Source organism: Monopterus albus, unplaced genomic scaffold (genome assembly GCF_001952655.1).
Source record: "Monopterus albus unplaced genomic scaffold, M_albus_1.0 scaffold2.1, whole genome shotgun sequence".
NCBI lineage: Eukaryota > Metazoa > Chordata > Actinopteri > Synbranchiformes > Synbranchidae > Monopterus > Monopterus albus.
Window position 1 is genome coordinate 6,518,965 of NW_018127882.1, and position 12,875 is coordinate 6,531,839.

Below are 12,875 nucleotides of genomic sequence, written 5' to 3' on the forward strand. Positions count from 1 at the left end.
AACAAGTGGGACACAATCATGAAGTGGAACGAAATTTATTGGATATTTCAAACTTTTTTAACAAATAAAAAACTGAAAAATTGGGCGTGCAAAATTATTCAGCCCCCTTAAGTTAATACTTTGTAGCGCCACCTTTTGCTGCGATTACAGCTGTAAGTCGCTTGGGGTATGTCTCTAACAGTTTTGCACATCAAGAGACTGAAATTTTTGCCCATTCCTCCTTGCAAAACAGCTCAAGCTCAGTGAGGTTGGATGGAGAGCGTTTGTGAACAGCAGTTTTCAGTTCTTTCCACAGATTCTCAATTGGATTCAGGTCTGGACTTTGACTTGGCCATTCTAACACCTGGATATGTGTATTTGTGAACCATTCCATTGTAGATTTTGCTTTATGTTTTGGATCATTGTCTTGTTGGAAGACAAATCTCCGTCCCAGTCTCAGGTCTTTTGCAGACTCCATCAGGTTTCCTTCCAAAATGGTCCTGTATTTGGCTCCATCCATCTTCCCATCAATTTTAACCATCTTCCCTGTCCCTGCTAAAGAAAAGCAGGCCCAAACCATGATGCTGCCACCACCATGGTTGACAGTGGGGATGGTGTGTTCAGGGTGATGAGCTGTGTTGCTTTTACGCCAAACATAACGTTTTGCATTGTTGCCAAAAAGTTCGATTTTGGTTTCATCTGACCAGAGCACCTTCTTCCACATGTTTGGTGTGTCTCCCAGGTGGCTTGTGGCAAACTTTAAACGACACTTTTTATGGATATCTTTAAGAAATGGCTTTCTTCTTGCCACTCTTCCATAAAGGCCAGATTTGTGCAGTATACGACTGATTGTTGTCCTATGGACAGAGTCTCCCACCTCAGCTGTAGATCTCTGCAGTTCATCCAGAGTGATCATGGGCCTCTTGGCTGCATAAATTCTGTGTTTTTCTGTCAATATGGGGTGCTGTGTGTACATTAATGAGGAAAAAAATGAACTTAAATGATTTTAGCATATGGCTGCAATATAACAAAGAGTGAAAAATTTAAGGGGGTCTGAATACTTTCTGTACCCACTGTATATAAAGTATGTTCTCCACATAAGCTAAGAAGGCTGGGTTTCAGTGAATTAACCCTCCTTTCAGCAGTGCTTATGATTAAACTACCATTTCTCTCTCTCCACACACACACACACACACACACACACACCTGGGACAGTGAGCTAATCTTGGCCTGAGCATCTGTGTACTGCTCCTGCAGCTGCTGTTTACCCTCCTCCATACTGGTTACTCGAGTGCTGAGCTCTCTCTCCAGGTCCTGCAGCTGAGTGCAGAGCTCCTTGGACTCTGACAGCTGCTGACACACATGTCTGCACACACACACACAACATAGGTCAGACAGAAGGTTGAATGAAGATAGAGCTGACGTTATAGATAAAGTCATGGTGCAGCCAAGTGGATCTCTCTGATGCATTGTAAAGTTAATTGCAAACCTCAGCTGGTGATCAAGGTTAACTGTGTGTACAGCAGTGTGTGTGTGTGTTTGTGTGTGTACACCTGTGTTCTGCGTCCAGAGCCCGAGCTCTTTGGTTGCTGTGCTCCAGGGCCAGGGTCGTGCTCTCCAGTTGCTGCCTCAGCCTTGCTATCTCCCTTTCCCTCTGCCTCCCCTCCTTACGTTGGACGTTCAGCTCCGACTGACACACCTCCTTCTCCTGCTCCAGCCGCGATGCCTCCAGCAGCGCCTGGTCACGTGCCCGGGCCAGAGATTCGACCTCCAGAGTCGCCTCGCGGAGCTCTGCCTCCAGCTCCACTTCCCGACGACGAGAAGTCTCCAAACTCCGCCCCTGACGTTCCAGCTCCAACTTGAGAGTCTGAGTGGTGAGCTCTAACTGGTCACCCTGGGAAAACACAAAAAGGATGACTAATGCCATTTAGAGTCTTACTGATCACTTTAATTGCATTAGATAACTTTATTGATCCCTAGAAGTGAAGCTAGTTTGGTCACCCATGCACAATGACAAATAAAAAATTGATTACAATATACAAAATAACATCAGTACAAATACAAACATGTAACAAGAGATTAGTGTAGCTCAGGTCCCCGCTTAAAAATTTTATGTAAACACAACTGTAAATAATAAATAAAGACCGACAATAATGATGCACTTAAAGATGAGACTAGTAAAACAGGCAATAAATATGAAAAGAAACATTAAAAATGAACAAAGAAACACACTAATAAACTCTGCAAAGTTCCAACAGAAGCAGAGAGGATGCTGACAAGCTGGCAAACACTGAGGTTTCAAAATGTTCCAAAAAATGGGCTTTGCAAACATTTTATGAGAAAGGCAGTGAAGCCAGTGCATTTGTTAGGCCTCAGTGATACAGGTTTTGGTGAGTAAGAATGAAACACCACAGGGCACATTTAACTCCCACTTAAGCGACAGTTTCCTCAAGGATAAGAGTCACAGCTGATAAATTAAATCAATCTTTCCTTCATTTCCAAGGATTCTATTTTTTTCTCTATGAATTGAGCAAATTAAATGGCCAAGTCAACACACTAGTGTGATTATGTTTCAGTACAGAGTATTTCAGTAAATCCACCGAGCAACAAGGAAGCAAAAAAGGAGAAAGAGGATGCAGATGAGGTGTAATTTCCTATTTGGTTTTGATCCACCCCCTACAGCCGAGACAAGCAGAATGAACTTCATGTTTCATTTAACACGCGCTGTTAAAAATGCCATTAAGTCAGACTCTTTCTCATTCTGTTGGTCATAATATGAATCCCTTTCCCAACCCCAACTGTAAACTAGACATTCTAATAAGTAAATGAAACAAACAGCTTCTACTTGGTGCTGACTGTGTTGATATTTGAACTTAAATGATAGTGCAGCATCTTCTCTGCTGTAACATTTAGAGTGTGAAATGTTGTCTAATTAAAGTCATGCTCTGCTGTTTTTTTTAAAGCTTAGTCTGATGTGCTGTAATCAATAATATTGTGCGTATTCACTGATAGAGGAGTGGAATCGATTGCTCTGATATACTATATATTGGGACCATATACTAAAACAAGGCCCACTCTCTTGGAATCATATGGCTGGTGGCTTCACGACACACACACACATTTATTTTTAACAGGTCAATTTTTTTGTTTAATTTGAAAGCTGAAACATCTGTAAATAAAAAGATTTTTTTTTTTTGGCACTACTGGGTGTATTTTAAAGATATGTACAGTAAAGTTGTGGTGAGTGCAGGTACAACAGCCACAATAAAGGATCAAGTCTTTATAAAAAGCAGGTGGGGAACACAGACGAATATTACAACATCAGAAGAATGATTATGCACAATGCTCTCTGAATGGGAGGTATTCATGAGTTCTTTTATGGTGTTTCTTTAATGCTGACTTAGCACTGCTCTTTTCCTTAGCTTGCAATTTCTCTAATGTCTTGCAATTTTTCTTATGTCTTGCAATTTTACTGCAAATAGCACATAATACATAGTGTTCACAAAGACTTCCACATCCTTCAGCAGAGTGAGTGAAAAGGTTCATTTCTGGTTGATTTGTCCTTGAAAGTACATTTAGGGAAATGCACTAAATGTGTTTGACCTGTAATCTCTCCGTTGAGTGTAGAAAGGATTCTTGTCAATGTGTGGATGTCACAGTACAAAACAGGCTTGCTCGCTCAGTCCTGGGTGGGTGTAACATGTCACTTCACTCTCAGTTAACTTGAATCATCCATTTGATTTCATGTTGTCAAATCGGCCTCTTGTTGAACAGTTTGCCATTGCAAAAATATTAGTTTTCATATAAATGAGAGGGATGGTGAAAGAAATTTGTTTGGCAGGTCGAACCCCAACCAATTTTTTTTATGTGATCAAGTAACTAAAGAGATTACACAATGAGATTGGCTGTGAAAAACAGAATTAAACTTCTGTTACTGAGGGTTTGTGTTACATCACAAAACTCTGTTCCCTGTCATTTGGTGGTTACGGTTTTGTTTTTTATCTACCCGTCGCCTATCTTCCCTGAAGTAAAGTGACATCTGCCATCTTCATGAAAATGTTTAGTGTCACAGCTGTCGTTACAACATGTGTGTGTTTGTGCATGTGTACTCTCCAACCTTGCGCTGGGCGGTGCGCAGGGCATCCACAGTGCTGCGCAGCGTGTCCCTGTCTCTTTCCAGTGTAGCCCGCTCTCCTTCCAGGGTGGCGATCACTGTGGTCTGCATCCTGTGAAGCCCCGCTTGGCTCCGGAGGCGGGACAGTTCCTCCTCCAGGGCTAGACCCTCTGACTGAAGAACCTGAGAAAATTAGAAAATTCATTGAGCTGTAGAACTGTCCATCTATCCATAAAGACATCTGTATGTACCAGATGCCAGTTTATTAGGTACACCAGTCTAGTATAACAGTCCTCCAATAAATCCTCCCTTCATGAGGATTTTAATGCTCAGTTTTTGTTGAAACTGTTGTTTTGAGAGCTGCTGATTCAACTGCAGGGTCATTTTGCAGTCTGCAGTTTGTAGTGTTGTTGTGTATTGCATTTCTATCAACGTGTATATGGAGCAACTTATACTGGAACTAAACAGTCTGACTCTCACCTTAAGCATAACACTTTTTATCCAAGTCTTATAGCTTGCTATAATTTCCTATGAACAAAACTGATATAACTGTAAATTAATAGAGAAGGACAATGTAATTTCATAAACCTTATGGGGAAAATAGCAGTAGCACTCAGATAGTACACTTCCCATTAATTCCAGTTTTTACCTCCTGTACTGAAGTACAGCCAACATAGTTTCCAAAGCAGTTTTAATATCGGTCTTTAGTGGGTATAATATCATGTATCATGTTGAGAAACTGTTAACTGTTACATTTATTCACTTAGTATTTCCCTAATTCATCCCTCCCACAAACTACATATCCATGACTTTAATATCCCTATTAGAATTTCATTTAATGCCCAACTAAATCAGTCATACATTTCTGTGTGTCTTTCAGACTTGCCATAGACTTCCATCCATACCTCTATCTGCCTGCGGGCCTCTCCCAGACTCTCAGCAGCTTTCTTCAGGTGCTGGAGCTCGGCCTCAATGACCACCAGCCTCTGCTCAGCCTCCCAGCTTTTCCTGCTCTGCTCCACCAGCTTGGAGCGCAGGTCCTGGGCCACAGTTGCCAGCCTGTCAGCCTCCTCCTGTGCCTCCTGGAGCTGGTTTGTCAGAACCTCCACGTTAGCACCAGACGAGGAACATACAGCATGGTCTGCAGATGTGGCCTCTGTACTATCCTTGCTGTTTTTTGGGTGAGTTTGGATCTCAGAGCTTGTTGTTGTTGTTGTTGTTGCAGTCTGTTCTTTCTTTATCTCACTTTCTTTCTCCTGTTTCTCTCTGTCTTTCTGCCCTCCCTCTGCCTCTCCTCTCGATTTGGGCTTGATCTCCTTATTACATGTTACTCCTTTTCCCCCTTGAATGTGGAGAACCTCTTCACCAACTCCCGCTTCCCTCTGTGTCCCAATAATTTCTCCTCCTTTCTCCCTCTCCTCCATCATCCTCACCCTTCCTTCCCCCTCTCCCCTGCAGAATTCAGAGCCCTGGACTCCTCTTTCCCCCTTGTCCTCCTCACTGTCTGGCATCCTCTCTCCTTCCTCTTTCCCCTTGTTTTCTTCGTGTTGCAGTTTGGTAACCAGCTCTTCCAGGTGTTGCTTCAAAGTGGCATTTTCATTCTTCAGGTTTTGGAACTGAAAAGTATAATAGGTATATGAATAGAATATGATTTTCAAAGCTTTGAATCTCCTGCTTTTGATTTTTTATGTCCCTGTTTTCTCTCTTTTGATCATTCCATCTATTAAACATGAAAAAACTTGGATGCACTGTGAACAAAAAGACTAAACCACCTCTTGTTCTTTCTCAAAATACATCCAGGTTTATTTCCAGGAAGTAAACAAGAAGTAAAATTAAAAAATGATATAAGGATACATACAGACAATTAAAAAGTAATACATATGTTTTGATTGGTTATAAAAAGGTACTCCTCTATACACATAACCACAGAGGCATTTGAACAGTTCACACTGAGCAGTCTGAACAGAATATCAGGCAGAAGGTGTCAAAGATAATGGTACAATCCAGAGAATATATGGAACACAGTGTAAAAAAAGGTTTTCATTGATCTGTGTGAATATATGGATGATCTCATGTCCCACCACCATATTCCATACTCTTTTGGAAATGTTTACACAACAGTCCACTCAGTTTTTGCACTTTATCATTACTATGCAATCTTTAGTTCCCTGTCTACTCACCTCTCTGACTGTGTTCTGATGCTCCATCTCCAGGCAAGCCAGCTCACCCTTTGCATCTGGCAAATCCACCTGCAGTAACAGGAGATGGATGGTTATATGCTCTAACTGTTGCTTCCTGCTTTTCCTGATTTAGACTCGGAGATAACAGGTCTGCTACTATTTCATCAAACATTCTTGATTGAAATGATTCTTCCAGTCATCATATGATGATCATACTAATTTAACAATACATGGAGGCATATGTAAACTATATATTATAAAGTTAGACTTGTGTTTCTAAAGCATCCAATAACATTCATTACTTACGTACTAGAATTTGTTTGCTTATGACCAACTTTGACTTTTAACCCTCAACAGGTGAGAAACAAACTATTATAGATTAATATGTAAGTCATAACCATTGATCCTTGAACTCTGACCTCCTGTTGGGCCTGCAGCTCCTCCAGTCGTCTCCTTAGCTCTGCGTTCTCCTGTTCTGCCCCAAGCAGCCTCAGCGTCGAAGCCTCGCCCACTTCCACGCTTAGTGGCTTCTGATCTGAGACAGAGGGCGCAAGAAATAAAGAAGAAAGCAGGAAAAACATGAGAGGAATAGAGGCAAATAGGCAGAAAAGAGAAATGCATACATGAAGAGATTCATTCAGTTATTACTGATAACCTATGGGCCAGTATTACTTCAACATACATTCTCTTATCAGTTAATTAAAATGTCTTGAGTGACAAGGTGTACATAAGCAGGTGCTCTGACCAATCAGGTCGCTCAGCTCCTCCTCAGAGTCCAGTTCTGATTGGAGGAAACGTTGATGAGCAGCAGCAACCGAAGCGGCAACACTGCCACCGCTGCTGCGCCTTAGGTCCGCCTCGAGGCTCATGTTCATCTCCAACAGCTCATCAACTCGCTGCCTCTCAGTGTCCCGTTCCTACACACACACACACACACACTCTTCATTACTGGGAAAATAGACTTCAAGGAGAACAAGCAAACATAGACAAATAGTTTTCATTAACTGCTCATCTTATGACATGAGTACATATGCAAACACACAGAGTTCATAAGTAAGGATGGCAAAGTCCATATGAAACTATCTGTAAACAAAACATGTCCAGTACCACACACATTTAGATAAACACAAAGACAAGCACACAGACTCAAAAATAAAAACACGTGCACATTCATGCAGAAAACCATGCCTGCTAATAAACAGACTAATACAAAAATACACATCATCGCTCCACCCACTGCTTCCACATCCATGATTTTGTGACGCAGTAGAAGGTTGTCCCTCTCCAGCTCCCTTAGCGAGGAGCAGCGCGCCCGAGCGTCAGCCAGCTGTTCTTCCAGGAGAGTTTTGGTCTCCTGCAGAGCTACACACAGCTGCTCTTGCTCCTGCAGGGGGTGTCGCACATGAGAGAGGAAAATTATATGATGAGGTGGAGTTGCCATCATATCAATCAGACTTTAGTGGACAAATAGAGCAAATATTTGCTGAGAGAATGACACTGTTTATGTCTTTTGCTGCTGCAGCTCTCAAAGCTCATCAATCTTTGACTGACATTTGTCTGCACCAGCACACACACTGGTTACAGTTTACTTTGTTCTGTAACCACTTCCTCTAACACACCACGCCTGTTACTGTGCATTTCTAAGAATGTATTTGATAAACCCAAATATTTTCCGCTATTGTTTTATATGAGGAGAGAAATATTACAAAAGTTTAATTATTATTTGATTCCATTTGGGTTTTTTTTGTTATATATTCATTACATAAATCACATTACAGATTGAAAGATGAATTATGTGTCTCAATATACATGAATGTTGAAAGAAGCTCCGGGACTCAAGAGTTTCCAGTTCAGGTAGTTTACTTTGATAAGCTCAAGTGAGATTAATAGCGATATAGAAAGATCAATATAGACACTTAGATGTCACACCCTTCCCTTCCCCTACTCTCTCTCCTCACTCAACTGTACCCTACAGGTGGTACTTATAGTGGCTAGAGAAATCCTTAGCATCTGTATGCTGAATCTAGCCTATTCTAGAGAGCAAACAGAGAAGGAGAGAGAGGCCACCAACATGCTCAACAAGTTTTTAGTCTATATAGACCAAGGGCACTGATGATCATTATAATAATAATGATAATCACTTTTTTTGGCCAAGTATGTTATACACACAAGAAATTTGTCTCCGGTACAGAATCAAGGCAGCCATCAACAGCACCAACTCACACACACCAATGGCAGCACTGTCCCGGCCACTGGGGACAGTTTTGGGTTCAATGTCTTGCCCAAGGACACGTTGACATGTGGACTGCAGGCACCGTGAATCGGCTCTCCAACCTTCGGGTTGGGAGACGGCCACTCTACCCCTGAGCCACAATGTGTCCATATAATTAAGTGCTGAAAGTCGTTCCATTTCAAAGATTAAAAAGGATCAAATGCTCAGCATCTAGCCAGCCTTAGTCATGGCACTCAATAGTCAATATAAACCCAAAATGACTTGCATCACAAATGCATGAATTTCAAAGTATAATTCTGGTCACATTTTTGTAGTTTTCACCTTTGTTATCAATAATAATAAAACTATACTCATCCAAGTACATGTGGAGATGTAGAAGCACTACAGAATTACTAAAATGACAGGGCAGGAAACTCGAGCAGGCTGTAAGCTGGTTGTAAACAAAGCAACAATTTACAGTGATTATCTAAACCACTTTATTTTTAAAGTAAAATCGAAACCATGAAAAATTCAATGAGAAAACCTTCAATTTGAATTTATAAATTTTGATTATACTACCAAACACAAGAAAAGAAATCATCCTTCCAGTTAATTTTGGCTATCAATGGGAAGCCGTATGATGCCAGAAAAAATCTAACGAGACTGAGAAGGTGACAGTGAGGACACTGTGGGGTGTTTTACAGGGTGATAAGCTAATTGTTTTGCCTCAGAACCACAGAACAAATCTCATTTGTGTGTAGTAGCCGCTGTAACTAAAGCCGTACTCCCACTCTTTGTCAATGAAGCAGATCCAAGGTGTAAATACTGATGACATCATTCACTATAGTCTCATTCTCTGTGCTCTGAGATTCAGAGTTGTTTGTGGCACTCCTAAAACATGCACGGCCATGAGACGTAATGTACAGCTTTTGAGATGAAGTGGTACAAAAGTGGTATAAAGTAATAGGTGCCCAGAGAAACATTTTAAAAAGAGTATCTTCTTCATTTGACCTTTGCTGGTAATGTTTGCACGAGGGCCCTGCTTTGTAAAGTGTGTGTGTTTAAGGCACTGTGGATATGTTTGATTTTGTACTATTTGGGTGATTTTTACATGATGATAGATGTAGCTATGCTGCTTGTTCTCTTTCTGATGTAAATTACTTATTCACAAGTGTGCATAGTTTGCAGTGTCTGTGTGTGTGTTTACCTTCAGCTGAGTGCGTGTGAGCTCCAGGCTGCGCAATCTGTGTTTACAACTCTGAAGCTCAGTCTGGAGCTGCTCAGCTCGTGCAGCTCGCTCTCGGGTACAGTCCAACTCATCCCGCAGTGCACGCATGCCCCTCACCTCACCCTGCAGAGTACGGTTCTTCAGACACACAAACACACACACACACACAGACATTCATATACCAGTGGGAATGAGGTCAACAAAGGTTGCAAACACATCTGGGATGTGCAATAAAACAAATGTTGACAAAGTCTGATAAAGGAAGAAGGAAATGTGTTTTTGTGTGTGTGTGTGTGTGTGTGTGTGTGTGTGTGTGTGTGTGTGTGTGTGTGTGTGTGCTCACACGGGTGGTTGTGTCTGTGTGTACCTGTATGGCCAAAAGTGTGAGGACCAGTTTGAGTTTTATTCCATGGAAGTGAAGACATTTTAGCTGGTCCCCACTTTCTCACACCCTTTCAAAGAGCTGTTTGAGGGTTAAGACTTGGTTTTAGCATTAAGGTTAGTATTAGTTTTAGGTTAGATGTTAGGGGAAGGGTTGGGGTTAGGCATTTAGTTATGATGGTTAAGTATTAGGGGAAGGAGCTAGGGAATGCATTATGTCAATGAGTGTCCTCGCAAAGATATAAGAAATAAAAACATAACCTTACATCAGCAATTTGCAGTGTTTGTTTCTACAAGCTCGTATTGTAAAGTTAGTACTAGGACGTGGTTCATATTAAGGTAAGAGTGTGGGGAAAGTATTCAATAATTTAAAGGAAGATAGTCCCTTTTTTGTTTTTCACCAAATAACAGCCTCAAATCCCAACACATTGAGATTGGTGATATGATCAAATCTGAAAGTGTAGATACTTGTGAGTATATAGATAAAATAAGAATGAGGAAGGCTGCACTGAGTGCTATGGCCTTATATGACCTTTCATTAAGTTTAGTTCTGCTCTGATTATAAGGGTTTAAACTGTCAACTTCACCTAGAAAATAGCATGAAGTAGCATTGTTGTTCAGGCCAAAACAGTACATGGCTGTAGTGTGTACAGTGCAGCTGCTCATCTGTTCCCTAGGAGGAATAGACTTACTGGCTATTAAAAACCACCTGTGTTTGTTGCTGTTGGCTGTGCTGTATCTATTTTATGAATACAGAGAATTTTAGCCATTTACTAATTTGTTTTATGTGTGATAAAGTGTTTTTGTGTTTCCAAAGCAAGGACAAGTCATGTCAGTGTCATGCCTCAGTAAAGACCTTGGTCCTGTGACTGTACCTCTTTCTGAAGTTTATTGAGCTCTCCCTCCATGGTTTGTATTTCCTGCTTGTAATCCAGTATTTGATCACCTTTATCATGCCTATAAGTCAAATCAAATATAAACCATTAGCATTAAAAAAGCAATTAAATGATTTTTCTAAATCATATTGTGCTAATTTTCTGTTTTTATATGACCCCTATCAGTGTTACTTTGGCTGATAAAAAATAAAAGCAGATTATGGAAAAAACTATTTAAAATAAAGGATATGTAGAACCAAAAATTACAACTGGCCAGTAGTGACCTGTATTATATAGTCTGCAGTGAATGCACAGACTGAATTTGTGCCTTACTCACCACTGATAACAACTCAGTTTTGTTTATTATAAACTCTGACAAAATTATTTGTTCATTTTTCATGTTGACCTTTATCACAGCTCTTCTAAAAGTACTTTGAGTTTTTGTCTGTCATACTTGCATATACACACTCACAGTTGTTGTTTAAGGCGACGGAGTTTGGCCTTGCTGTCTGCCAGCTGGAGTGCCAGACCTTGGGGTGGCTCCTCAGTGAGACCACCCAGAGGCATTGTGGTTGTGTCAGCATGGGTGTCCCGCTCGCGACACAGCTCTGCTATCCTCTAGGCGTTACAAGGGCAGTAGATGTGACAAGAGACAAAGAGGACAGAGAAAAAAAAAAAGATTTGGAGACATGCAAGAAAAAGGATCAGAGGGTTATATGAACTAAGAAGCAACTGGGAAAAAAATTTGCAAGTGTTAGATCCTCAAAATTTAAGACCTGTTTAAACCTGTTTATGTTGCACTGACTGCAGATACAGTTCATTATAGCGTTTATACACCTCTGGGGCTCGAAGCTTTTTGGTGTTCCACAAAATAAATGTAAAATTACTTTTCTATGTCATTTTTCTCAGTGGTCTATGTAACATTGTCCATGACACTACAACACAAAATTCAGTTTTACGTGGTTATATCAAATAAAGGAGATTAAGGTGGGTCCTTGCACTGAGCACATTAAGGCCGTAACTCAAGGCTTATTTTATTCATTGTTCAAATAAAATATTTATTTTCATAATGACTTTTGATCCAACAACACCTGGAAACAGATCTCAATGGAAATGCAAGACAAGGTCACAACAAGCTCATATATGAATTAACAGCTAGAGTCCAGGTCTTCACATTTTACAAACAAAAAAGTGCTCTCCATAGTATATCCACAATACTTTTACTGTCTTTTTTTGTTTAAACTGTAGAGACAAGCAGCTGTTGTTCACCGATGTGCATTTTAATTTTCATTCATTTTTAAAGACTTCCATGGACCAAAAGCAATTCATTTTTAAACCTCAAATTCCACCATATAATCATGTTTTCTGATTTCTATCCTACAGCCTATTCAACTGCAATGCCATTTTTCTATCAGCTTTGGTTAATTAAAAGGCAAAACTACTGTGAGCTGTAGATAACTACAAACTGAGAATGAGCAGCAATAAGTGCTGCACTTAGTTATGCATGTCCTTATTTTCAGTTAATAAAATGTATAACTTCATAAAAACAAAGACTTATTAACATGTAATATCTTGTTTGATCACTATGTACTAAGGTAAAAATGTGTAAAAATGTTGTGATTCAGTTTTAGAGGTGAGTATATTTTGTTACTTTTGAACAGAGCCAGGTTAGCAGCTTCCCTGTTTCTAGCTTTAACCTAATCTAAACAAGCTGTGGAGTGCCTCAGGGTTCTGTTTTGGGACCTAACTTATTTATACTATACATTAATGATATATGTAAGGTTTCTGGTTTAGTGAAAGTGGTTTTGTTTGCTGATGACACTACCATATGGGCATCGGGTGAAAACCTACAGCAACTCTCTGGACAGGTTACACAGAAACTTGAGAAGATAAAGAAATGGTGTGA

General features: G+C 40.4%; 1 protein-coding gene across 1 annotated transcript in view; it reads right to left on the minus strand.

Moving 5' to 3' along the window:
• ccdc88b (coiled-coil domain containing 88B) overlaps window positions 1-12,875 on the minus strand; it is a 46,066-nt gene that overhangs the window by 20,573 nt on the left and 12,618 nt on the right. The window contains exons 8-18 of the mRNA XM_020593485.1: window positions 11,442-11,587; window positions 10,970-11,051; window positions 9,693-9,851; window positions 7,511-7,657; window positions 7,019-7,190; window positions 6,693-6,808; window positions 6,274-6,342; window positions 4,999-5,709; window positions 4,097-4,276; window positions 1,533-1,873; window positions 1,186-1,345 (exon numbers count right to left, since the gene is read on the minus strand). Of these exons, the coding sequence (XP_020449141.1) occupies window positions 1,186-1,345; window positions 1,533-1,873; window positions 4,097-4,276; window positions 4,999-5,709; window positions 6,274-6,342; window positions 6,693-6,808; window positions 7,019-7,190; window positions 7,511-7,657; window positions 9,693-9,851; window positions 10,970-11,051; window positions 11,442-11,587 (2,283 nt within the window). The remainder of the gene's footprint in view (window positions 1-1,185; window positions 1,346-1,532; window positions 1,874-4,096; window positions 4,277-4,998; window positions 5,710-6,273; window positions 6,343-6,692; window positions 6,809-7,018; window positions 7,191-7,510; window positions 7,658-9,692; window positions 9,852-10,969; window positions 11,052-11,441; window positions 11,588-12,875) is intronic.